Below are 25,394 nucleotides of genomic sequence, written 5' to 3' on the forward strand. Positions count from 1 at the left end.
CCCATCGCCATCAAACCGCCGCCACACAGCAACAAGCCACCGCGCCGAAGTCAGCCTTCGCAGCACTGCCCTGTCACTCCATAGCCAGCCCCTACTCCAGACAACCAACCACCAGACGAACCCAGACCAAATCGGAGACAGATCCGATCTGAATCGCCACAGCCCGAACCCATGTAAGATCGATGCCGCCTGAAACCACCACCGGAAAACCGAAGAACGTCGCTGCTGCATCACTGCCTCCATCCCGGATCCGAGAAGGACAGATCGAGAACGATCTGTGCTGCCCGAAGTCGGAGAAGCCTCCACCCTCCCTGGACCACACCGCTGCCCCGAGAGCCCACTCCACCTCTGAACCATCAATCCTCTCCCGGACCGGAACGCAGCGGCGGGATCGCCTGCCGTGTTCGGCCGGGAGAGGAACACACTCCTCGGGTTTTTTCCTTTTTACCTAAGCGCGTGGGGCGCGTTCTCTCTGTAGTATTATATACCTTCAAACCCGTTCATAACTCTTTTGGCCCAAAGAGACTTGGATCAAGTGTTCCAAACTAAATGACAATAGTCAAATTGCTATACATACTCAACTCGGCTAATAAAAAATGCTCTCCATCACGTCCTCTTACTCATTTATGCGGAGCAATAATTAATTAAGTTGATTATGTGAATCCTAAGTTAGTTTACAGCCATAGATATGATTTGTGTCTCATACACTGATCGAATCAATGACTGAACTGAAGGTTGAGGTGGTCTACAAAACTCTGTTGAACTGTAGTTGAAGCCAGCTTCTTCACACTCTAATATGACCTTTGCCATCATTTCCCTAAAAATAAACTTCAACCTCAGTCCTAGTCTCTCACCTTCAAAGCCTCTCTCTACATAGGCTTCATGAAACGGCTCTTCTTCCTCATTAATCCCTTCTTCGTCATCATCATACTCTTTTTGATGCTTTGAGGAACTACTGCTCTGTTGGAATCGAAAGAAGAGGAGAAGAATTCCGTTTGGATAAATACTGGGTTCAGGGTTTTTGTGGGTTTTGAAAGGCTGAGCATTGGAGGTATTGTTTTGTTGATTTTTATGTGTTCTGTTTTTTATTGGGTTTTTTTTGTTGTCGTTGGTTTTGTTGTCGTTGTTTTGTTGACTAGTGCAGTTTATGTTCTCCCCAATTTTGTTTATCAGCGTTTGCTTCTTTACATTATTCTTTTAATGGGTACAGAGTGACAGTGATAGAGAAACTGAATGCAAAACTGCAGTTGACATCAAACCTGTCCAGTCCGAACTCTGAAGCACCCGAGTACCTGGAACTTATAACCATCCACGCTGGAAAACCATAGGGTTGTTTGGAAGAAGCTGTAGAGGTTCGTGAAAAAGTAAGACGTCTTAGTTTGAGTGAACAAAAATAGAAAAGGCTGCTGAAAATCATGGAACTGATATTGTCAGGTAATATCTGCAGCAAGAAGTTATCTTAGCCTTTTGTTATCTGTGATCTCTAGCGGTTGTCCTGAGGTAATGATTCTGATACTTGATGTTGTGTTATAATCTTTAGGTTCACACAGAGGAACATTCTAAGGATCTACCCCAAAGGAACACGAGTTACCTCCTTGAATTACCAATCGCATGTTGGGTGGGTGCGTGGAGCTCAAATAGTTGTGTTCAATATGCAGGTTAGCTTTGGAGTTTCATGAAATCTTATTGGAACCTAATAACATGTCAATGGCAGAGATCGATAAGAAATATAACCCGATCTCTGGATATAAAATTTTATGACAAGGACGTGGCAAATCACGATTGTTGATGAATGGGATGTTTAGAGCCAATGAGGATGCGGTTACTTGAAAAAGCCAGCCTTTTTTATGCACAAGGGCGCAAATGTTGAGGTTTTTTATCCTAAAAGGACCTTGATAGTTGCAAAGACATTGAAGGTGAGGACAATTTATTTAACTTGAGTTGAGTTTTCGGCATATTGGCAATAATCTCAGAGCATCGATGTTAATATACAGGTGAAAGCATACATGGGGAATAAATGGCACTTGGATTTTAGTCAAACACACTTCCATTCGTTCGCCCCAGACTTCTACACAAAAGTTAGTAAGATCCGTCTTTGTTTTTCTGGTAATTCAAGAATTTGATTCTATTTTAGTTATTGTTGCAATCAGCTACATTCCTATTTTACTTTACCTTGAATTTTAGACCAGCTCATAAGCGAATATTGGAATCAAGTAATCAGGTTGACTATATACTGCTTATATACTTCTTTAACATTACGTCTAACATGCTTGCCAAGATGCTTCTATTGTTTCTTATTTAGTTTCTATAAATGCAAATATGAGATTTTTTTTTTTTTTGTCTCATGGAAAGTTGTGCTTAACATCTGTGAGTTTATGCTGGTTGTGTTGTTCATGGCTGTAAATTGTTCTAACTGATTGCAAATGGGCAGATACCTTCTTAGCAATTGATACAAATTTCATGTGCAATGCATTTCGATGTCGAGATCCCTTAGGTCTGAAAATATGTTGCTTGGTTGTTTAAGCATAACTTGCATATTAAAGTATAAGGTTTCATACTAGCATATGTTCTTTAATATGACAGAGTACAATTATCATCTCTCCTTTTGAGTGACAGTAGTTCTGCATGAAAGCAAGGTTTCCAGATGGTGCAAGACTGGAGTTTAAACTAAATTTGGTTATGTCTGATTCTTTGCAATTTTGTGTACCCTTATGTTGCTGGAGAATTTTTTTTTTCATGCATCTAGCTTTGGCAATGAGAAAGATTAGGATTATGCAGTTCTAGATTTATAGGAGGGAGAAAGATAAGGTTAAGATTAGAAGCTAAATTGGAAGCAAAACTGTACAGAAAATAGAACAAAACAAAGGTCGGCCTTCAAAATGGAAGAAGGATCACTATCATTCTTCTTCTTAAGAAAGCCAAGAATAAAGATTTTCATTATCATTCTTTCTGTTTTGGTACAATTATGAACATTGTAGGTCCAGAATTTAATTGAAAGGTATCTGCAGTTGTATATGAAAAGAGATAAAAGTTGGCAATCAAAAATCTTGGTATTATAGTTTTGATTGATTACTCGGATTATATATACAAATAGATCCTGCTGAATGCCATATAATACTCACAGACCCTCCTCTCAATCCCTCCAAGAACCGTGAAAGGATTGTCTGTTTTTGTGATATCTTTATTAAGCAGTAGCTTAGTTTGGTAAATTTTTGTACTGTAATGAATATTATTGTTGGCCTCTCATGATTTGGCTTGATTCAATGTTTCAAATCAAGACCATGTTTGAGAAATACAATTTTATTGGTGTCTTCATTCAAAATTGAAGCTATTTTAACACTGTATGCTCAAGGTGCTTATAGAGATGATTAAAGGTTAAATGTTTATATACCTGTTTTTACCTCAATTTGTTAGTTCTTTCTACATTGTTTGTACAAAGAAGCATATCTTTTGTTTTACTTTTTAGTTTTGTGGAAGGTGTAGATGGAGTTTTTCAGATTAAGTTAGCCTCGTACGAGGAAAAGGTCTACCCTCAGAATAAGGTAATGTGTTCGAACAATTATAGTTATGTTTTTGTTTGTTATCGAGCATATGTTGTTGCAAGGGCCTTCACTTTCCCCAGGTTTTCATATCTGATCAGTCTGCGTTTTGTCACCAAGATATTGATATTGGTGAGTCTGATTCTATTTTAAGAAGTGCAACTATATTACTTCAGCTTTCTCTTTGGAAAAGGGTTGCAGTATTACTTTATCTATCTCCTTATGTTGATAATTAGGGAAATTGCCGTGTGAAGCACATAGATCTCAGAAAGCAGCTGTGTTTTTTGAACACAACTGGAACACATGCCTAGCAAAAAATTACTAAATAGAAAAGTTGTGATGGTCCTCATCAGTGGTTCAATGTAGGGAAACTATATTGCATATTGTGATGAATATAAACAATGGTACATTGTCTATTTAGTATCTTGATCATGTCTCCTTTTGTTTGGTTCATGGTTACTTTCTGTCTTTATACCCTCAAAATCAGTTACGTTAGTGGGAATACTCTTCCTGTAAAGTAGATGTGTATAAGATAGGATAGTTTCAATCACAATGCATCATGTGTTTAGTTGTGTAAGGGTTTGGTTTTTCATATTGACTTCAAATGGGTTTATAACTCTTATTTACACAAAAACAGAGCAACAGCAGCCAGTTAAAACTATTGTTAAAACTGGTGCTGTAGATGTGTACGGAAAAGGGGGCATGGTCAACCAGAGATGAGCTAGAGTTTGAGTTCTTGGGGAGATATGCACTTTTCGTCATACATAGCATCTTTGAAAGGCCTTCACTTTTTCCAAGATTGACACGTCTGTCTTATCAGAATAATAGATATTGGTGATCAGTATGTATTACGCATTTATATGGTGTAACTAATATTTGTAAATTGAATAATGTCGAATTGAATAATGTGGATGATACACTCGTAGCATCACCCGGGATATCTTGCTAGTAATAACTAAACCATTGTTGGACCAACAGCGATGCCTCCTTAGATAATCATGCCAGATGAGAAAATTATACATTGATCTGTTCAAAAAAAAAAAAAAATTATACATTGATTTTAGATAATCATGCCAGATGAGAAAGCACAATCACAGTTGATTTGGATATTTTATTCCGCCTAACCTGTAATTCTTAAAATAATAATAATAATAATAATAAAATTATTTTAGAAATAAATGAAAGAGTAATAAGATGATAATGCAAGTATACCTGTACATTGTGGGCCTACGTGCTGGTACAGGCATGGTCACTGTATTACAAAAAAAAAAACACATTAATTAGGTAGGTGCCATAAATACAAGTCCATTCTATTGTGATAATATCACTATGCCATTACGGAGATCGGAATAAAAACTAATCAATGTGTACCTTTTAATAATTCGGATTCTGGATTATAAGGGAAGGGATGTGTTGGACTTTATGGAAGTCTTCTCCTCCTTCCTCAAGCTTACTACAGAATAGTTTAGGCATATTCCAAATCTTCAATTCCTTGAGGGTAGTACGGTGTCTCAGCCCATCTGGAACCGTACTCAATTCTGTGCAATGACTAATGACCAATTTGCAGAGACAAGGCATGGCTCCTTCCTCCACCCTCCACTCCGTTATTCCTTGCAAAGTCACAAGTCTAAGAAACTGAAGACGAGGAAAGCTTCCAACGGAGAAAACCAATACTTTTGTATTTTCCTCAAACACATTAAACCACAGTTGAAGACTTTTCAGGTTGGGCAGCTTCTCTAGTACGGCCATTTGGTCGTCCTTGAGAGCACATCCGGCCAAAAGTAACTTGGTGAGGTTTGAATAGGAGTGGAACTCTTTCGGTAGTTCTAGTGTGGGCCCAATCAGCTTCAACTTGTATATTTGACCGCACCTTGCAACTATTTGACTAACCTCTGCACCGCTTTCCATTCCAACCTCGTTGTGCAACCACAGGGACCGAATACCATTGACCACGCAGCCTGCCGCATCCAAGATTTTCTCCAGATTTTTCGATTGGCTAGATGACAATCTTATTCTCAATTTCCTTAGATTGCCTAGTTTAGCAAGATCATTCAAATCACAATGTCTACTCGAAATAGAATTTAAAGTTAGCAAATCACCGAGAGTAGATAGCTGCAGTTTACCTCTAGCCCTGTACCTCCGTGGAAGGTATAAATGTCTCAATTTATTCATCTTGCATATCACATTTGGGATAAACATGTCGTCATCTGTAACACGGAAATCAAGTGTCTGCAAACAATCAAGTTTCCTAGGAAAGGAGGAAACGATTTTATATTACTGAACCTTAGACTTAGAAACCTCAAGTGGACCATGTTTCCAATTTCTCTAGGCAGCTCTATTTTTACTGCTCCATCATTCATACCTTCAATCCTCAACACTCTGAGTAATTTGAAATCCTTGAACATGGAAGGTATTAATTCTTTCTGTTTAGGAAACCAATTATAATCACTGGGGCCAAAATATAACAAAGACCTAAGCTGCCCACCTCTTTCCTCTCTTGAGGGTACCAATTTATCATCATTCTCATCCAAGTAGATGGCAAGTCTTCGAATCTTACCCATAGGTGATACAATGGTTACCATGGAAGAAGAAACGGGATGCATTGCCTCATTTTTATGGGAACCTTTGACAACTTGGAGAAAATTTTCCTCTTCCGCCTTCCTCAAACACAAATCTCGCAAAAGATCATGCATCCGGCAACTTTTAATTTTCTCAAGAGTTGAACTTCTCTCTCCTACTTGAATCACACACCTTTCTACCAACTCATTCAACCAATTGTATGCCACATCCTCCATTGTTTCCCTTGAACCTTGTCTTTGTTGTGTCAAAAAGATAAAACCTTCTGCGATCCATAATCTTGTCAAACTCTTCACCTGGATCTCATGATCCTCTGGAAAATGTCCTAAATATAGGAAACACGGTTTTAAGTGATACGGCAAGTCATCATAACTCAACGCCAACACCCATGATGCATATGCATGTTCTTCTTCCTGGCGACCAAAACCTCTACTTATGTAAACACCAACATTTTCTTGTATGTTTATCCAATCTTTAATTGTGTTTTTTCTAGCAAGAAGTCCAGCAAGTACAATGATAGCTAGTGGCAGACCCTTACAATGTTGAACCATCTCTTTTCCTAATTCTTCCATCTTCGTGTAAACTTCAGCACCTAAATATTATTTTCAAAAACAGAAAAAAAAAAACATTAGCAAGAAATATATAAAGTTCTATTGTTTTAATTAAGGGACCAAACTTCTCATGCATTCACACAGTATTACATCGTATTAATGGGCATTTGGGAGTCAAATGTTTTTTTTTTTTTTTTGCAATGAGTGATAGTAGAGGAGCAACCTCTATAACACTCCAATTTATTAAGTCACAAAAATGCGAAAGACAATGGAGGGGGACCTAACCAAAACCTCCATAATAAACAAGCAAAACAAATAAGTCAACGAAATCTAAGCTGTGGGAGTCTAATGTTCAACGAACTTGACACCAAAATATATAGTGGCACTAGAGTATTTGTATGCATTTAAGCATCTTCTAGATAGAAATAGGAATATATACTATTTTTTCAAACTTTAATTTCAGAAGAATGTATATATGTGTCAAAAAAATTGAGAACTTTAGATATGAATCTACAGAAGCTCGAGAGTACTATTGACAAAACTTCATATTGCAATAGATATATAAAGTTGTACCGTTTTAATTAAAAGGCCAAAACTTCATATGCACTCATACAGTATAACATTGTATTTGGGAGTCCAATGTTCAACGAACTTGACACTGCAATAGTACCTACCCTTAGGAGTAAATTGGAAATTTTTTTTCAAGGTCATGAGTACTATTTTTTTTTTTCAAAGGAATGACTACTATTTATTAATATCAAAATTATAAATTTTGGATGTTTATATGACGAAGATATAGTGTTTAAAAAAGCTTCTTCTTTTTTTTTGCAGTTGACATAGGGAAATCTCCAAGTCCACTAGAGTCTTTGTATGTATTCAACCATGTTCCACAAGACATTTTCAGACTTCAATTTTAGAAAAATATGATACATGTGTCATAAAAAATGAGAACTTCTTTAGATGTGAATTTATAGAAAGCCGGGAGTACCAGATGCAAGGCATTTTTTTTTTCCATTTATTGGTTCAATGTATATTGAATTTTTGATAAATAAAAATGAAAACGAACGATAAAGGATGGATCTAGTTGGGTGGTGAATCGAGAAACTAGTTAGCTTTCCTTCCACTCATTGCAATCTTCTCAAACAGCTTCCAACTCTCAGACTCATTCAGTGGTGGAGGTCGGTAGTGAAAACCGCTCTCATCGGCATGCGAAGCTACTTGTTCATTGCGTGTCGTAAGTAGTATCCTGCTCTTTGAGTCTTCATGGCATTCAAATGCAGCCTTCAAAAAGTCCCAGGCCTCTGTTTTCCAAATGTCATCAAGGACAATCAAACATTTTCTTTTCATTTTGGAGACGAGAAAGCCTCCCTGGTATTTCGTCATCCTTCAAATTTTTGATTTCTTCTCTCTCCTCTTTTGTAGGGGAAATAAGTTTGACATATATCCTCTCCAAGACATCCCTGACTTGATATTGTTGAGATATACAAACCCAAGCCAAACAATCAAAATGGTCTGTTACCTCTTTGTGATGATAAACTTGTTTAGCAATAGTTGTCTTCCCAGATCCGCCCATCCCAATAATAGAAACAACTCGGTGGCGATGCTCTTCCTTCACCAAATGCCCAACCAATTCATGGACGGAATCCTCTAGCCCGACCACATTACGATCAATAACATGAGTGTAAGTTCGCCTCAGTAGTTGTTGTCCTTCACACAATTGGAGGGAAGTAGAGGAATCCCTTATCTCCTTGATACCATAAGTTTGCAAGTTCTGCTTCAAATCAGAAATCGTGATAGTAATTACCCCAATTTCTGACCCAATCTTGTAACGGCGAACTCCTTCAACGAAGATGCACCCCAACCTCTTCAAAACATTCTTTATACCTCCTTTCCTCTTGGAATCCACCTTCAAGACAAAAGCTTCAATGACATCCTCCAAATCATAAGCAGCATCTCTAATTTCGGCAACAAAAATGCGTATTGCCTCACTATCTCGTCGCTTTGCGTCTGCATCTTTGAGGAAGCCCCTGATGAATAGTAGGTCTCTGTGTGCTCGCCTAACTTGATCCCCAACTCCGGACAAGGATCTGCCTTCTTGAATGATGAAGTCACCAACTCTTTCCACGAGAAAAGAAACAACAGCCTCAGTCATATTCTCTTCGATCGCCAAAAAGAAAGCAACTCAAACCAGATTCCAGTTTCAGATGAATAATGAAGTATCTTATTACAAGTGAACTGTGAACTGAGAAGTCAATTACTTAATGAAATGAGGTCTTCTTCCTCAATTATTTAGTTCAACAAAGTAAGATAACAGCCACAGAGTCTCAATCCTCTTAAAAGTAACTGCAGTACTCGATCACCACAAGACTTTTCCAATACCTAAGACGGCCACATGAATCTTTAGTTCTTTGTTACCCTTTTTTTTAAAATATTTTTCTTTAATATTTTTTTTTGAATGGAATTTCTTTAATTTTTTTTTTTTTTTCTTTTTGAAAAAGGAGGTACTGGGAAGGAATTTCTTTAAAACTGTAAAATTTTAGGTTTATAGTACACAAATAGCCGGTTTAAAAACGGATTCACATACTTGATTAATTACCATTTACCCAGGTTCACAAACACAGCAGATCTATGTGCGAACAAACTGGACTACAGCTTTTGGTATCGTTAGCAATCCTTTTTACCATTTTGAGTTTTCACTGTGATCTAAAGTTTGCACTTTGTTATTAAAAACAACTCAAATTGATCATCCAAAAACTGTAGCGGAGTTTAGAACGATAAGCATTTGTAATGTCATCCACAAATTAATTTCTAAATCCCTTGTCAACCGACTTAAACTGGTTCTACCTTTGATCATCTCTAAGTTTCGAAGTGCTTTTGTCCCTAAGCGTTTGATCACGGACAATATAATTGTTGCCCATGAATCAATTCATGCCATAAAGAGGAGGGGGAAAAATGGAAGGAAAAAAATGACTTTGAAGCTTGACATGGCCAAGGCTTACGATAGAGTGGAGTGGGGTTTTTTGGCTAGTGTGATGGAGAGATTGGGGTTCAATGGGAGGTGGATTGCTCTTATGATGGATTGTATTTCTACGGTAATTTATTCAGTTATTTGTAATGGGGTTCCAAAAGGTTTCGTTTGTCCATCTAGAGGCCTAAGACAAGGAGACCCCCTCTCCCCTTATCTTTTCCTTATTTGTGCGGAGGGTTTGTCTGCCTTACTTAGAAGGGAAGAGGCATGTGGTCTAGTTCATGGGGTGAGAGTGGTGAAGGAGGCTCCCCCAATTAATCACTTATTTTTCACCGATGATAGTCTCATTTTTGGGGATGCTTCATTGGAGGAATGCAAGCGCTTGAAAGAAGTTTTTTCTAGGGCAATGATATAGGGCCTCAATGAGGCCTAAGATTTATGGCCTCAAATCCTAGGTGTCATGCTATGTAAGCAAATACTAATTTTATTTTCAATTTCACATAATATATCTTGCCACATCATACTATTGCAACACCAACTTTACCCTTTTATATTTCCTTTTAGATGTTAGGGGTGAATCAATTACATTAATGAATTTAATTAGGTGACGAAAAAAAAATCACCTATTAATTATGCATTAATTTAAGAGATATGTCTACAAATTCTTTAACCAATATTTTTCTTCATTTATTTAAATTATTTCCTATAATTTTTCTTTCCAAATAGCATAAATATATTGAATTAGGTGTCAAGAAATAGGTAATAACTTTATTGATTAATTTCATCCAAAAAAATAGCATTAATAAATTGAATTTGGAAAATATATATGTCTAAATTAAGAGGTAAGAAAAAAAAAATTCATGTTAGTAGCATTCATTAATTATCATCTACAATCTAAATATAAGGAAAATAAACAAACAGAAAATAATAAACTAAAATATAACGTTTAAACCCTAGCTACATAAAGAGAAAAGAATGAACATAAGAACATATATAATGATATAACTATGTATTTTTCACATTATATTTTCAAAATTTACAGAAACGCAACAAAGGTTGAACTCATATACATGTATTATGCAAATCTATTGATTTAATTACATGAAATTTTTTCTATTCTTGACATTGTTATTTAAATCTAAGCATGAGTGTAATGAAAAGAAAAAAAAAAGGACAAAATAATTTTTTCTTTTAGAAAAAAAATCAAAATAACTTGGAGTCATTAGATTTTGGAAGGCTAAAATTGTATTTTTCTCAAGAATTACATGGCATGATTTGACAAATAGGTGATGTGTATAGATGACATGGCATGACACCTAATATTGAGGCCATAAATCTTAGGCCTCATTGAGGCCACAACTCATTTTCCATTTTTCTATGTATGAAGTGGCTTCCGGACAAAAAATTAATTATGGGAAGTCTGCTATCTCATTTAGTGCTAGCACAAGTGATGAGGAGAAATTAGCAATAATTGGGGAGAAGATGGGAATGAAAATTGTAGAGTTCCATGAGAAGTATCTTGGCCTTCCTACAATTTTGGGGAGAGAAAAAAGAAAAATTCTTAGAAGTGTGAGAAGTAGAGTTCAAAATCGGGTGGAGAAGTGGCACAGCAACTTTCTTTCAATGGCTGGGAAGGAGGTTTTGGTGAAACTAGTGTTACAGGCCATTCCTACCTATGCCGTGAGTATGTTCAAATTCCCAGTTGGTTTGTGTAACTTGGTTGTTGCCAATTTTTGGTGGGGAAAAAAAGGAGGAAAAGGAGTGCACATTGGAAAAAATGGGATGCTCTATGTGAACCAAAGGAGATGGGAGGGCTTGGTTTTCGAAATTTTGAAAGTTTTAACCAAGCAATGGTGGGAAAACAGGCCTGGAGATTAATTGAGTTCTCTAATTCACTTGTGGCAAAAGTGTTAAAGGCTCGTTATTTTCCTAACCATTCTTTCTTGCAGGCAACTATTGGTAATTATCCATCGTATGTTTGGCGATCTATTCTTTGGGGTCGTGACCTTGTGGTGAATGGATGCATCAACAGAATTGGTAATGGCAGGTTGACGCACATCTATGATGACAGATGGATTCCCAAACCTTCCCTCTTCAAAATCTGGAGTCCTAAAGTTCTTCAAGATGGAGCACTTGTGAGTGATCTTATGCTTCCCTCTTTTAGCTATGACGAAGCTGATATCATTGCTAGTATTCCTCTTGGAGACAGAAGAAAAGAGGATAGCCTCAGATGTTTTTTTGAAAAAAATGGCAAATATTCAGTTAGATCAGGCTACAGGGCAGCATTGGATATTAAAATGAGAGAAGAGTTAAGGGGTGAATGTTCAAGAACAAATGAGAAAAAGAAATTCTGGAACACAGTTTGGGGTTTAAACCTCCCAAACAAAATGAAGTTGTTCTTATGGCGTGCTATAATTGATATTCTCCCATGCTCCTTAAATCTTCAAAGGAGAAAGATTAGTGGCACTGCCCAATGCATTAGGTGTGGAGCAATGGAGGAATCTGCCCTTCATGCACTTTCAGAATGTTCTTTTAGCAAGAAAGTTTGGAAGTTTTCTCATTGGATGAAGTTTAGGAAGCATCACAACTCTTTTCTCCATTGGTTAGAGCATATCATTCATACCAACCCACTCGAACAAGTTGAAGTTTTTGTTGTAATTTGCTAGCAGATCTGGAATGAACGAAATTCAAGTTGGCATGGAAAGGTAACTTGCAAAAATCCTTGCCTTATCAACAAGCTCATCACATTATTGAGGAGTTCTCTGCTGCAAACCATAAGCACATTGAACCAAAAGTGAATAGAAGTTGTACCTGGTCAACCCCTGCAATTGGAAGGTACAAATTAAACTCTAATGGAGCTTCGAAAAACAATGGCGAAAAAAGAGGGTTAGGTGCAGTTATTCGGAATGAGTTTGGCCAATTAATGGGAGCGATTGCTCACCCAATTAGGGGTCACTTCTCTCCTTTAGTAACTGAACTTTTGGCACTGAAAGCGGGCATTTGTTTTGCTCTTGAAGTGGGTATTATTCCTCTTGATATCGAAGTTGACAGTAAAGAAGTAGCTAGTCTAGTGAATTCTGTTGAACTTTGTGGTCTAAGGAGGGTACTTTGGTAGAAGACATCAAGACTCTCATGCACGCCTGCGGTACCGATAAGGTCGTTTTTCAACCTAGAGAATGTAACATGGTAGCTCATGGTTTAGCTAAGTCAATTTTGTATGAAAATGCTAGTCTCTATTATATAGAGGAAGGGCCGGAATGACTAATGAAGTCGATTTAGTCTGACTTACTTAATTGTAACCTTTCTTCACATTAATGAATGGTTACTAATTTGATCCAAAAAAAAAAAAAATTGATCATCTAATCTGAAACAAGTTATCTATTAATTATATTGCAAATGTTCTCACAAAATGGACATTTTTAGGCCCGGCCCAATCCTAGGGTAGGCTTCGTGACAGCCTAGACCGCAAAGCAAGTGCAGCACCAAATGTAAAAGCTCAATGTGTATTTTTTTTTTTTAAGATTCAAATTGATTTTATAATTAAACTCAAGCCAGAATAAGCTATTACATATTCTCTCTCTACCGACATGGGGTAGATAAAAAGTTTATTTTGGTACCACCACGATACAGCGATTATGTCCACTCATTCAACAGTTCCATGATCACTTTTTAAAGCAAGCCTACACATGATGAAACACTATAGCACAGTGATAGGAAAGTAAAATAAAATTAATTAAGGGGGGTAAAATTTGCACACCCCTAATTGCAAATGGCACACCATTTCATTTTTTTAATACTATTTCATCTCACAACTTTTTACACTTCCTAAAATACCCTAAAGTCAGATTTTCTTTTTCTTCCCTTTTTGGGTCCTCTCTCTCACTCCAAAACCAGACTGTTCCACCAAGACCCAATCTTTCACCCTTGGATCTCACTCAAAACTGCACTTTCCCTTTTCTCTTTCTCAATCTGAGACCAACCCACCTCCCAGATTCCTCAATTCTCCGAACCCATCTCAACAATCACTGTTTTTCCATATGGGTTCTGATACATTACCCATGAAATCGCCCCCCCCTCCTCCCGATTCCGATGTGTCAAACTCATCTACGACTCTGCTCTATTTCAACACAGACTCAACCTCTTCAACTTCAACCCCTTCTCACAAACCCACCATCATCTTCATCTCTCTAATCACCTGCATAGCTCTCTCTGCTCCTGCAGCTTTCACTTTCCTCTTCTTCTCGAACCCATCACCCACCTCCACCACCACTTCAATCGACTCACTTGGGCTCATACATGGAGAAGAAAGAGAGAAGATGGTCGTGGTTTTGGGTGGGGGAGAGGACCCAAAAAGGGAAGGAAAAAAATCTAACTTTAAGGTATTTTAGGAAGTGTAAAAAGTTGTGAGATGAAATAGTATTAAAAAAATGAAAGGGTGTGCCATTTGCAATTAGGGGTGTACAAATTTCACCCCCTTAATTAAAGGATTTAAAGAGCTTAAGACCAGGCCCAATCATAAACCCAAAATCCAACGCAGAGGAGACCAAGCCATTTAAGAATCTAGGTCATATTGCAATAAAAGTTGTCTAGAAAAGCAATGCAATTCCATTTATTGAGAAAGTATTATGAATGTCATCGAAAAAGAAAGCAAGTATTATGAATTATTAGGCTATTTTAAAGTTTTTGTTTAAGGACCTGCAGATTGTGTGTCTGGCCCAAACTCTAATTACTTGTCTGAGTAATAATAGGGTTAATCTTGGAGATATTCTTGGAGATATCTTCGTAGATATCCCAATCATTGTATGATTATGTTTCCTTGTACAATTCAAATTCTATGCTTGTAATCCTCTATATAAAGAGGTCCCCCATTATCAATGAAAGGCACAAATCATTCTCTTAATTCTCTATGCTATTCTCTGCATCCCTATTTCCTAAAACACGTTATCAGCACGAAACCCTAACCCTGAAACAAATAGTTGAACCCTGATTTAAGAAGCGAAAACCTTAAATCCGAATACCAAAACCTTGAAACCTTTTTTTCCTTTGTCGCACACCTTGAAGCCCTCAACCCCAGGAATCAGAACCGGCGGCAGAACCACCAAAATCGACCTGAAACTTACCAAACAGGCCACCAGAAGCTCCAAACTGGCCGCAGCAAAACCTCCGCCGGTTCACAACCTTACAGAGCTCTGATTGCCACCAAATTTGATCAACAACAGTGTCTTGATCTAAAGATTCCAAAACCGGTCAGATCGTCAAAGAGCCGGTCTAAAACTTGTCTTATCGACCGCCTGACTGATTGGTTTGTAGGCAGAATACCGGACATAAAAGTTTTTAGGGTAATTCCGCCCACAACCGATTAATTCCGGTCACCACCGACCAGTTCTGATCGCCTCCGGCCAGCGATAATCACCGCTGGCCTTCTCAATTTTCCGACAACTTTCCAGTGATTTTTTCGGCGACTTTTCCGACAATTTTAGAGGTATGTTTTAAAAGTTTTTATTCTTTTTCCCTTCTTTTTCTCGGGGACTTACAACTTCCCTTCTTCTACCCCACTTTCTTCTTCATAAGGGAGACCAAAAGTCGAATTGTGGGGGGTCGTTCTCACTCTAAGCTTGGAACTTGTAGAGTCCTCCAAACTTGGAGTTTGTTGAGAAATTATGATCGACCACAACACATCATTGTTTCGATCTAATCCAATACCTCTTGGAATCGAATTTCTTGGAAGCGACTACGCTTAGAAAATTCATAATTTCTTGGGAGTGACTACACTCAGAAATTTCTATTATTTTCATGGTAGCTTTTCTGCTCTAAAACTAACCATTTTTCTTATTCCTTTTCAGGATAAGTAACCTGAACAAATTGAACTTTGCTCCATTGGGAACAACTGGCTTTGGATATCACTAGTGGATTCGTGATGTCCACCAGCATCTCAAAGCCTGAGGAATCTTGGATACGATTCATGTGCTTAGCCCGGACTTGCTAACTGTTGAGCAAGCTCAAGATTTGGAGCAAATAGAGAAGCCTTGGAGGCAAATAAGGTGAAAGCCGTCATCCTAATATGGATGATTCGCTCCAGTACGAGTATATGAATGAAGAAGACCCCAGAATGCTATGCGTCTCACTCGAAGAACGCTTTGGCAAAGTCCGTGACTCCTTGCTTCCTGACCTAGAAGTGAGATGGCATAGCCTCCACTTTTGTGATTTCAAGACAATTCTTGACTACAACTCAGAAGCACTTTGCATTAAATTTTTAATGGAATTCTGTGGAAGAGATATCACAGATGCAATATTGATTGAGAGGACTCTCTCTACATTCCCCGTCTTTGCTTTAATGGTTGTTAAGAACTATTGAATCGATGTTACTGCAAGACGGATCACAAGGTTTCATAAGCTCATTGGAGCCATGAATGTCTCTGAAAAGCATGACAACATCCTTGTGAAGAACTATAATTCGAGACCCCTGGGAACAGAGCATATTCTGGAGTCCAATTATAGTGACGCCCCTAAGGGAGGGCACCAAGAGCAACACCTTAAATCTAGGGACAATTCTGGATGTTCTGGTCCATATTCTCGCTCCAATGAGGGAAGCAACAGCCAAAATAAGCGTACACGGAACCGAAGAGGTCAACGTGGAAAGAGAGAGAGAGGCAACGCCTCTGGCCATGTTGGTGGCGCCACCAACATTAAGAGCCATCCTAAGGATGCTTTCAAAACATCTTAATCATGGGAGTCTGAGCACAGAGACGTATATTCTCAATGTGGAACATCCGATCATTGGACACATATTTGTAGAGCTCGTGAAGAAATTGTCATCGCCTACAGAGCATATTGTGAAGCAAGAGAATCTCACTATGTGGAATAAGAAGATCAAGAAGGTGATCTAGAGTTGTTTGGACCCAAAATGAGCATTTTGGCCTGACAAGGCACGTCTTGGAGAAATTGAGCCAATGTCAGTGGCTCAACCTATATATTGCTGACAAGTTTGAAATATATATTTAGAGGCTAAATAAAGCATACTATGGAAGCATGGAAGCATGAAAAGTCAACTTTAGCACATTTTCCTACTTCGGCTAGGAGAAACTGAGCTAAACAAGGAAGGAGGGGCGGCAGACTAACCAAACGAAATCCAAATGAGCTAAAACTTTCCAGATTAAATATAGAAAGCCCAAGGATCATTTCTTATGAAGAGTTCCAGAGCTATTTTTAAGTGGAAGGCCTTCAAACAATCACTCCAATTTTCTACAGAAGCAAAACTGGAAAACTGGACCTGTAAGAGGTCCAGCAGCATTTTCGGCCCAACCGCTGTACCAAAAGCTCTGAAATTTTACCAGAATGATCTACACTCAGAGTGGAACATTTGTTATGAAGAATTCACTGTCAAAATCTGAATTCTTGATGGAGATATAATTGAAGGAATAGAGGAGCCGAAAGTGCTTCCTTATCTCCAAAATTCATCATTCCTTATCTCCAATTATGCTTCATTATCTCCTTATCTCCGAAATTCATCATTCTTTATCTCCAAAATTCATCATTTCTTATCTCCAATTAATACTCCACTATCATTTGTTTAACGCCAACTACTTTGGCATGGTAGCCTATAAATAGAGGTTACAATGAAACACTTGAACACACAATTCACTCATCAATACATCTCTAAGATGATCTAAGTCTCTCTAGAGCAAACCTCTCTAAGAGCAACTCCTCTCCTTCTCTTTCTCTTATCGGTGATCACACTCCTAGTCCTAGTCTTCTCAAAAGACAACTTTCAGTGCCATCAAACCCTCTGTCAACGTACTTCGGTCCTAGTCTCCTCAGGAGCCGATTGTAGTACCACGACCACAACGGTTACGGAACCAGCCAAGAAAGGGTAACGCCCTCGCAAACCAACCAAGCTAAAGTCATGCTTTAGCAAGTTCTCTCTACTTCCCAGTGGTTCTCGCTCTGCTCGATCTACAACATCGAGTATCGATTGTGATTTTCAAGAAGATTAGCAAAAGTCCTCACCACGAGGCATAAAGAATCCCACGACGAGGTTGGTGCTCTCCTCGTCTATAATCGCTTGTAAGAAGTCAGGTCAAGGGACACCCCCGACGACCGCACCCGAACGGTGCTGGCATGCCCAGGCAGAAAAGAGACTGTTGACCAGCTGCAACAAAATTGGAGCCAAACATTTTGGCACGCCCAGTGGGACGTACTGTGATCTGTAAATCACACAACTATTAAGAAGTTAGGTTGGTAAGGGGTTGTGAATCATAACGGAATAGGTGAAGTCTCTTTTGTTAATATTGACCTAAACTCCTTATTGGTGCCTAGTTCAGGTCCTTTAAGGTTAAGGGCGGTTTTTATTAACACTTGTTGAACTGTCTTCACACTTATGATCTTTCTCATCTTAGTAAATATAGCCTATGTGAAATGGTGTCTAGAAATGGGACAACGTTCATAACAGGTTATTGAATCCAGAAGTGCATGCAAATGGGCCTAAACCATTATGTGGGAGTAGTTCATGCCAAAATGGATTCTGCCTCTTTTGTTCGCCCTCCCCCACCTGGCCATTTCAGTAAGGTTGCCCAAAGGATTTGAAAGAAAGTTTGTGTCTAGGCGACTATACTTGGGCCGCAAGTCTAAACCTTGATTCACAGTGTCTTATTGAATTCAGCTACTTTCAAGCGCAAACCCTTATCAAAAGGTTTACGTTAACTGCCCGAAACATAAGACCTCCAGTTACAGACCGCACTCACGTGCAGACTGTCGTGGTCTTTCCGAAGAACAAGTAATCCAAAGATTTTCTCCCCACCCTCCATCAACAGAGATGTCAACTGAACGAGGAGGAAATCGACATTCTACTACTGAAGGCGAGAAAGTTCCCACCGCCCAGCCTAATCAGGCTGGCGATACGTCTAGCATCACCCAGGTAGCAGTTACAACTATTGACTTTGTGCCTATTCTCGTTCCAGAAAATGTGACCATAGAAGAGCGGCTTAATATCCTTCAACAGAATTCTGCCGCATACCATGAGAAGATGGAAAAAGCCCTTGCGGAGGACCGTCAACGTCTTGATGAGTTCATGATCTCGGTCAAGAGGCTTGAGCTAGGGGCACAACAAACACAAGGGCAATTGGATGGCATGAACCAAAAAATGCAGAAGAACCACGAAGAGCTGTTGGTCGCAAGCAAACACATCGCTTCAGAAGTCGCGACGATTCGCAAAGAAGGATCCAACGTAGCGACCCAGGTGGCCATGCAGAAGGCTGACCTCGATCAGGCCAGAGAGGTTCTACATAAAACACTGGGAGATCCTAGCGCCATTCTGGGCTCTCCGCCAAATGCCCGAGAAAAAGCAAGCGGCGGCAGTACGACCACATCCGCTACTGCCGCGTCAGTTAGAGGTAAAGAGACTACTCTGGCAACGGGTGGGAAGAACAACGCCGCGTCATCAGTCACGCAAGGGGCCAAGACTTTGAAAATCAATGAAGGGGCCCTTTCATATCATAGCCTGTTTCCCCAATACGACAGCGACGGAGTTGAATACGTGCACCACGATCAACCTCCAGCAAGCCATTATGGTATCGACCAGGTTGAAAGTCCAGCGAAGGTCACCGCAGCCACAAAGGGTCAGCCAACAGTGGGTTTTACGTCACAGACGTCAACCCGACACAAAATGACCCATGGAAGCGGCGTATCTTTGGTTAATCAGGCTCCACAGGCGCTAGGCCTGGCAATTCAACCCATGAACCGTTAACCACCCATTAACCGTCCGCTAAAAACCCATTTATTTCCGCCCGATAACTTAACGTGTTAATGGGCTGCCAACCCGTTAACAAACTGTTAGTTAACGGGCGGAAACGGGTTGCCCGACGGAACCTATTGAACCCGGTTAGAAGAGAAGGAAAAAAAAAAGTTTTTCTTTTTTTTTTAGAATTGTGAGCCCAATATGTATTAACTTTTGATAGTTCGATTTAATGAAAATCAACAATGAAAAAGAGTTTTAATGGGTAATGGGTTGGAAGAGGGTTTAAAAAAAGAAACTTTTTTTTTTTTAGAAGGGTTTTAATAGATAATGGGTGTGAAAAAGAGTTTAAAAAAATGCAAAAAAATAAATAAATAAATTCATTTTTATGTTAACGGGTCTTAACGGGTTTCAATGGCCAATTTATTGTTAACAGGTATTAACGGGTTTTAGTGGGTGATTGATTAGAAAAGAATTTTAAAATTTAAAAAAAAAAAAAAAACCTTAGCGGTCTTAACGGGTTCCAACGGGTAACCCGCGAACCCATCGGGCTCAACCCGTTATAACCCGTTAAGAAAACGGGTTATAACGGGCTGAGCCCGTTAAGACCGCCAACCCGTTAAGTCCGCCCGTAACCCGCCTGTGACCGCACTGTTGCTAGGTCTAACAGGCGCCACCGCTGATCTGGCCAGTTGATGATACAGTGGTTCACCCACCTCCTCCTGATCCAAGATATGTAAGGAGAGAGGAGGTAGAAGCAATGATCAGGGCAGCGAACCAGAGGCCAAACCTGGAGGAGGCCTACCAGGGGCCCTTCCCACCGCATATTACACATACACCTTATCTTAGGGGATATAAGAACATTACGTTCTCTACTTTCTCGGGAGAGGAAGTCGAAAATGCCGCGGCCCATTTGGTTAGGTTTCAAGTACAGTGTGGCCAGTACCAGAACGACGACAATCTGAAGTGTAACATCTTCGCTACTTCTTTATCGGGGTCTGCCTTCACCTGGTTCACTAAGTTGCAACCGAGATCAGTTGCGAGTTGGCCCGCGATGGAGAAGCTGTTCAAGGAAACCTTCAGGACTATAGAGCCGGAAGTAGATCTGGCTTCACTCACTCAGATGGCTCAGCAGCCAACTGAATCCGCTATCATGTACCTTCAGCGCTTTCAGATCCAGAAAGGAAAGTTGAACGTGATTCTGCTGGAGAAAGAACTAGTGAAGTTGGCAATCAAAGGCTTAGAGCACCGCCAACGTAAAAACAGCATGGAAGCATGTTCAATTCCATGGGGGAACTGATCACAGAAGTAGGAAGTTTCGAGCACTTGCTCAGGGAGATGGACGCTATGAAAAACGCTTCGAAGGGGACATACATCCTAGGGAAAAGCCAAATAGTGGCTGCACTCAGCCATCAATCCAGTCCCTTTGATCCTTACTACAAGAGTGAGGAATCTAGTACAACAGAGGCTGACGAGTCTGAAGAAGACGAGATAGCTGCGTTGGAACTCACCGAAAAAAAAGGCTTCAAGGCTAAAGCAACTGAAGCTGTGCAAAGAGCTGGTGAAGCTCAAGTCGGTGGTTTTCACCAAACCAGAGTTCGCAAGTTATACTTAAGACGCGAACAAAGCGCATGAAATCTTGGATGAAATGATCGCCGCGAAGATGGTGAAAACCGACTTCGGCCCATTTCCCAAACTAGAACAGCTAAGGGGGAAGAAATACTGCAAACTCCATAATATGTGGAATCATAATACAGCCGATTGTGTTAAGCTGAAGGATCAGATCCAAATCTGGTTAAATAACGGTAGTTTGCAAGTAGAGGCGCCAACAACAGCAGCAGCGTTGGTAGACTTAGATCCTTTCCCAGATACCAGCATCAACATGGTGGACGTGGCATGGGGTGAAAAAGATCAGCAGAATCAAAGTCCAGACCACGCGGCTAAGGATTTGATAAGGGCTGGAGACAAAGCCGTGAAGCAGGAATCCAAGACTTGTTTACCTATCGTCCTATGCTCGCAGTGCAAGGAAGAATGTGACACTAAAGCCCTGCATGAGGAAACATCCCAGACTGTCCGCTTTGGATCTCTGCTGCCAATACGGTTAGTATCATCCTCTAGAAACTTCCAACCATGCAGCCCAAGAGTACACAGTGGTTCAGAAACTCCTTCTCCAAGGGACTCAAACTTATTCAAAAAGTTGAAGACCGCGAGGGAAGAAGGGCAAGCAGATAAGCGGCAAGGGGTTTTTACCAGACCTTACATTCCGCCTGTGTCGACATCCTCTATCAAAGAAGGGAGATGGTATACACAAAAGAAGGGCAAGGCGGTGGAGATGAGCTCTTCAAGGAAGAGAAAACTCTAGCAGAGGTTTGGAGAAGCAAAGCGAACCTTGGAAGCACTAGATCAAGGATTGATCAAACCATCGCAATTACTGAAACCTCCATAAGAGTATCAGAGACGGTTGGAGGCACTGGCCTCTAAGAGATTCGTTTCCCCGCAAGTTCAGAAACCGCAGCCCAAAGTATCCCGCTAAGAGCAAAAGCCACGTGCCCCTAAGAGCAGCACTCAGGAGAAGTCCCTAGTTCCCGCGAGGCAAGAACCGCCGCCAGCTCGTAAAGTCAATGTTTGGCGGAGAATATCTCGCGAAGGAAGAAATAGCGAGCCTTCCATCTTTGACAGGCTGGGGGGCAAAGACAATCGGTCCGCGATTGTGCAGAAAGTTCAAAGCTTGGTGGTCACTCTCCCAGAAGAAGTGCCAGCGGCGAAACAAATTTCAGAGTCACTGAACCAGGTTCCTGTAGTACAGGAGCACGAACAAGCCAAGGCGGTGATCCCCGCAGAGGAATCATTGGTTGCTTTCATGGTTAAACAGTTCAACGCCGATATCCCAGCAGATGAACCCAAGCTCAATCTTGATGATGACATGGACGAAACAGAAATGGTGGATACCTCTTGCAATATGGTTTATGTGCTCCCTGCTAAGTATGCCTTACCAATCGCTGCGTAGGAATGTGTAGAAGCTAATGCGATTGGAAAACAGCAGTTGCAGATCACTTCAGCCTCAACAACGCCGGTGAAAGAAGCATTGTTCCTTGAGACTGAAGATGCTAACAGCAAGGGTTTCTTTATGAGCTTTACAAGACCCACACCCGCCATGGTGCAACACATGCGACCTTTGTATATCACAACGGAAGTTAATGGGACTAAGGTCAGCAAGATAATGGTTGATACCGCCGCGGCTGTAAATGTCATTACTACAAGGACCATGCAGCTTTTGAGAATCAAGAAGGAGAAGATCTAGTCTACCTATCTCACATTGAAGAACTTTGCGGGCACAGTAACTAAGACGTTAGGTTTACTGTTCCTAAAAATCAAGGTGGGTCCCGCAGAAAGCGTTTATGCGTTCTTCATTACAGATTGTTACGCGGCCTACAGTGCCATCCTGGGAAGAGATTGGATTCATCGGAGCTATTGTGTTCCGTCAACACTCCACCAAGAGCTGATTATGTGGAATAGGGTGACAAATAAGGCTGAGATAATTAAAGCAGACCCTCGCCCTTTTTCTGTTTCTGCAAATTACGTAGATGCCAAGTACTATTTGGAGCCAATTACTCCATTGCAAGTCAGTAGCATCGAAAATAAGGGCCGTCCCACAGGGATGACGGCTTCCGAGTTGGCACAGTGGGGGTTCACGCTCGCAAAAGAAAACCTAGCGAGGCCCGGCCATGCTGTGCCCCACGCAATGGGTAATTAATGGATTACAACCTTCTAGAGGAAGGGATAGAGGCCTTCCATTCCTTGTATGAGAGGCTATCCTCATACTTGGTGGAAAAAAAGGCCTATAATCGAGTCGCGACCTTAGAAATTATTAATGAAGAGTTCACGGACCAAGAAGAGGAGGAAGAAGAGATTCAGCTTGCTCCAGCGGCATTGGATGACACACCTCCGAAGGTTAGGGACCCTACTGAAAAGGTCAATCTGGGAACAACTGATGAGCCTATAGAAGTGGCTATCAGCACTTACTTAGAGCCTAGCGAGAAACAGAGGCTCGTCGAATTATTGCTGGAATTCAAGGACTGATTCGCGGAAAAATAAGAGGACATGCCAGGCCTATCACCAGACTTGGTATGCCACCAACTACCAATGCTGCCTGATAAGAGGCCTTTGAAGCAAGAGCCGCGAAGAATGAACTCGGAGACCCAAGTTCTGGTCAAAGAGAAAGTCGAAAAGATGCACAAGTTGGGCATTATCAAGGTAGCCAAGTACAATCAGTGGCTGTCCAATATAGTGCATGTTCGTAAGAAGAATGGCAAGATGAGGATCTGCGTGGATTACAGAGACCTTAATTTGGCTACACCTAAAGACGTCTACCCCATGCCTGTTGCGCGCTGACATGTTGGTAGACGCAGTTGCAGGGCACGAATTGTTGTCTTTCATGGACGGCACAGCGGGATATCACCAGATTCTGGTCGCAGAAGAAGATAGACACAAGACCGCATTTCGCTGCCCTGGGTTCACGAGAGTTTTTGAATATGTGGTCATGCCTTTTGGACTGAAGAATGCCAGAGCAACATATCAGAGAGCCATGAACCTGATCTTCCATGACATACTTGGGAAGATCTTAGAGGTTTACATTGATGATGTCGTCGTGAAGTCTAAGAAGAGTGGAGATCACTTCATTGATCTCAAAAAAGTTTTCGAGTGCATGCGGCTACACAAGCTCAAGATGAATCCCGCCAAGTGCGTTTTTGGAGTTCAGGCAGGTGATTTCCTGGGATTCATTGTCCATCAAAGGGGCATTGAGGTCCCTGAGGATAAGGCAAACGCGGTCATTAATGCATCTCCCCCCGCGAACGAAGAAAGAATTACAACGACTACTAGGGAAGATCAACTTTTTGTGACGATTCATTTCTAACTCTGTGGGCAAAATCCAGCCATTTTCCCCACTGCTGAAGTTGCAAGGACAGAACGAGTTTGTGTGGGAACCTAAACATCAAGAGGCTTTCGACAAAATCAAGGCCTATCTGGCGAGCCCGCCAGTGCTTGTCCCTCCAAGAGCTGGATTTCCATTAAAGATGTATGTTTCAGCGGTTGAGGCTTCCATTGGCAGCCTCCTCGCTCAGAATGATGAAGAGGGTGTCGAACATGCCATTTTTTTACCTCAGTAGGACACTCACAGATTGCGAAACAAGGTACACTCCAATGGAAAAGCTGTCTTATATTATACTTCTCAGCATGCAAGTTGCAGCATTACATGTTGTCCTTTACTACTTGCATCATTGCTCAAACCGATCTAGTCAAGTATATGCTATCACGACCTATCCTGAGAGGCCGTATTGGCAAGTGGGTGCTCGCCTTATCAGAATTCTCACTACAGTATGTCCCACATAAAGCAGTAAAGGGGCAAGCAATCGCGGACTTTCTGGCACATCACCCTATGCTGGATGTCCCCGTGGTTAGAGATTTAGAGGTCGCTGCCACAACTTTAGATTGCCCAGATTTGGCGTGCTTACCAAAGTACGTTGCGCTGTATCAAGCCACAGTCTCACTCCAGCCCTGGGTGTTATATTTTGACGGGTCAAGAACGGATACGCTAGCAGGAGCAGGAATTGCACTAGAGAATCCGGCTGGAGATCACTTTTCGTACTCATTCCAGTTGGAGTTTCAGTGTACCAACAACCAGGCAGAATATGAGGCCTTAATCATAGGCCTAGAAGTACAGCTGGAAATGGGAATTAGAGATGTACAAATACTTGGCGATTCTCTCTTGGTTATCAATCAGTTGTGTAATGAGTTCAGATGCAATAGCTTCACGTTGGTCCCTTATTGCAACAGGACATTAGAACTGTTGGACCAATTTGATAACGTACATCTTGAGCACATTCCTCGCGAGCGAAATTTTGCCGCGAACGAGTTGGCCCAGCTGGCAACAAGGGTAACATTGAGATATGGCATACGGGAGAGAATCCTTAAAGTCGAGCGTCGCACGCTTCCTTCATGGATGGTGAGAAGAGATCCTCCAAAAGATA

General features: G+C 40.7%; 1 protein-coding gene and 2 long non-coding RNA genes across 5 annotated transcripts; 1 reads left to right on the forward strand and 2 right to left on the reverse strand.

Moving 5' to 3' along the window:
* The first annotated feature begins 889 nt into the window (after nt 1-889).
* On the forward strand, nt 890-4,504 carry LOC121052665. 3 transcript variants are annotated; one of them, XR_005809754.1, is made up of 5 exons: nt 890-1,051; nt 1,211-1,434; nt 1,541-1,916; nt 1,995-3,671; nt 4,177-4,504. It is a non-coding gene; the product is annotated as an uncharacterized LOC121052665 (long non-coding RNA). The 3 variants fall into 3 exon arrangements; XR_005809753.1 differs by having other exon boundaries at nt 1,541-1,658; nt 1,766-1,916; nt 1,995-4,500; XR_005809752.1 differs by having other exon boundaries at nt 1,995-4,501.
* Nucleotides 4,432-5,329, reverse strand: LOC121052666. The gene is made up of 3 exons (XR_005809756.1): nt 4,911-5,329; nt 4,752-4,791; nt 4,432-4,565 (listed from the first exon to the last, which is right to left on the reverse strand). It is a non-coding gene; the product is annotated as an uncharacterized LOC121052666 (long non-coding RNA).
* A 2,656-nt stretch (nt 5,330-7,985) lies between these two features.
* Nucleotides 7,986-8,819, reverse strand: LOC112198773 (putative disease resistance protein At1g50180). The gene has a single exon (XM_024339883.1). It carries the CDS (start codon nt 8,817-8,819, stop codon nt 7,986-7,988), a length of 834 nt encoding a protein of 277 aa, XP_024195651.1.
* Nucleotides 8,820-25,394: the final 16,575 nt, after the last annotated feature.

This window comes from Rosa chinensis, chromosome 4, assembly GCF_002994745.2.
Source record: "Rosa chinensis cultivar Old Blush chromosome 4, RchiOBHm-V2, whole genome shotgun sequence".
NCBI classification, from domain to species: Eukaryota; Viridiplantae; Streptophyta; class Magnoliopsida; order Rosales; family Rosaceae; genus Rosa; species Rosa chinensis.

What these genes read in the sequence shown, in the direction of transcription:
- LOC112198773 (XM_024339883.1), bottom strand. Translation starts at nt 8,819, where the DNA reads ATGACTGAGGCTGTTGTTTCTTTTCTCGTGGAAAGAGTTGGTGACTTC.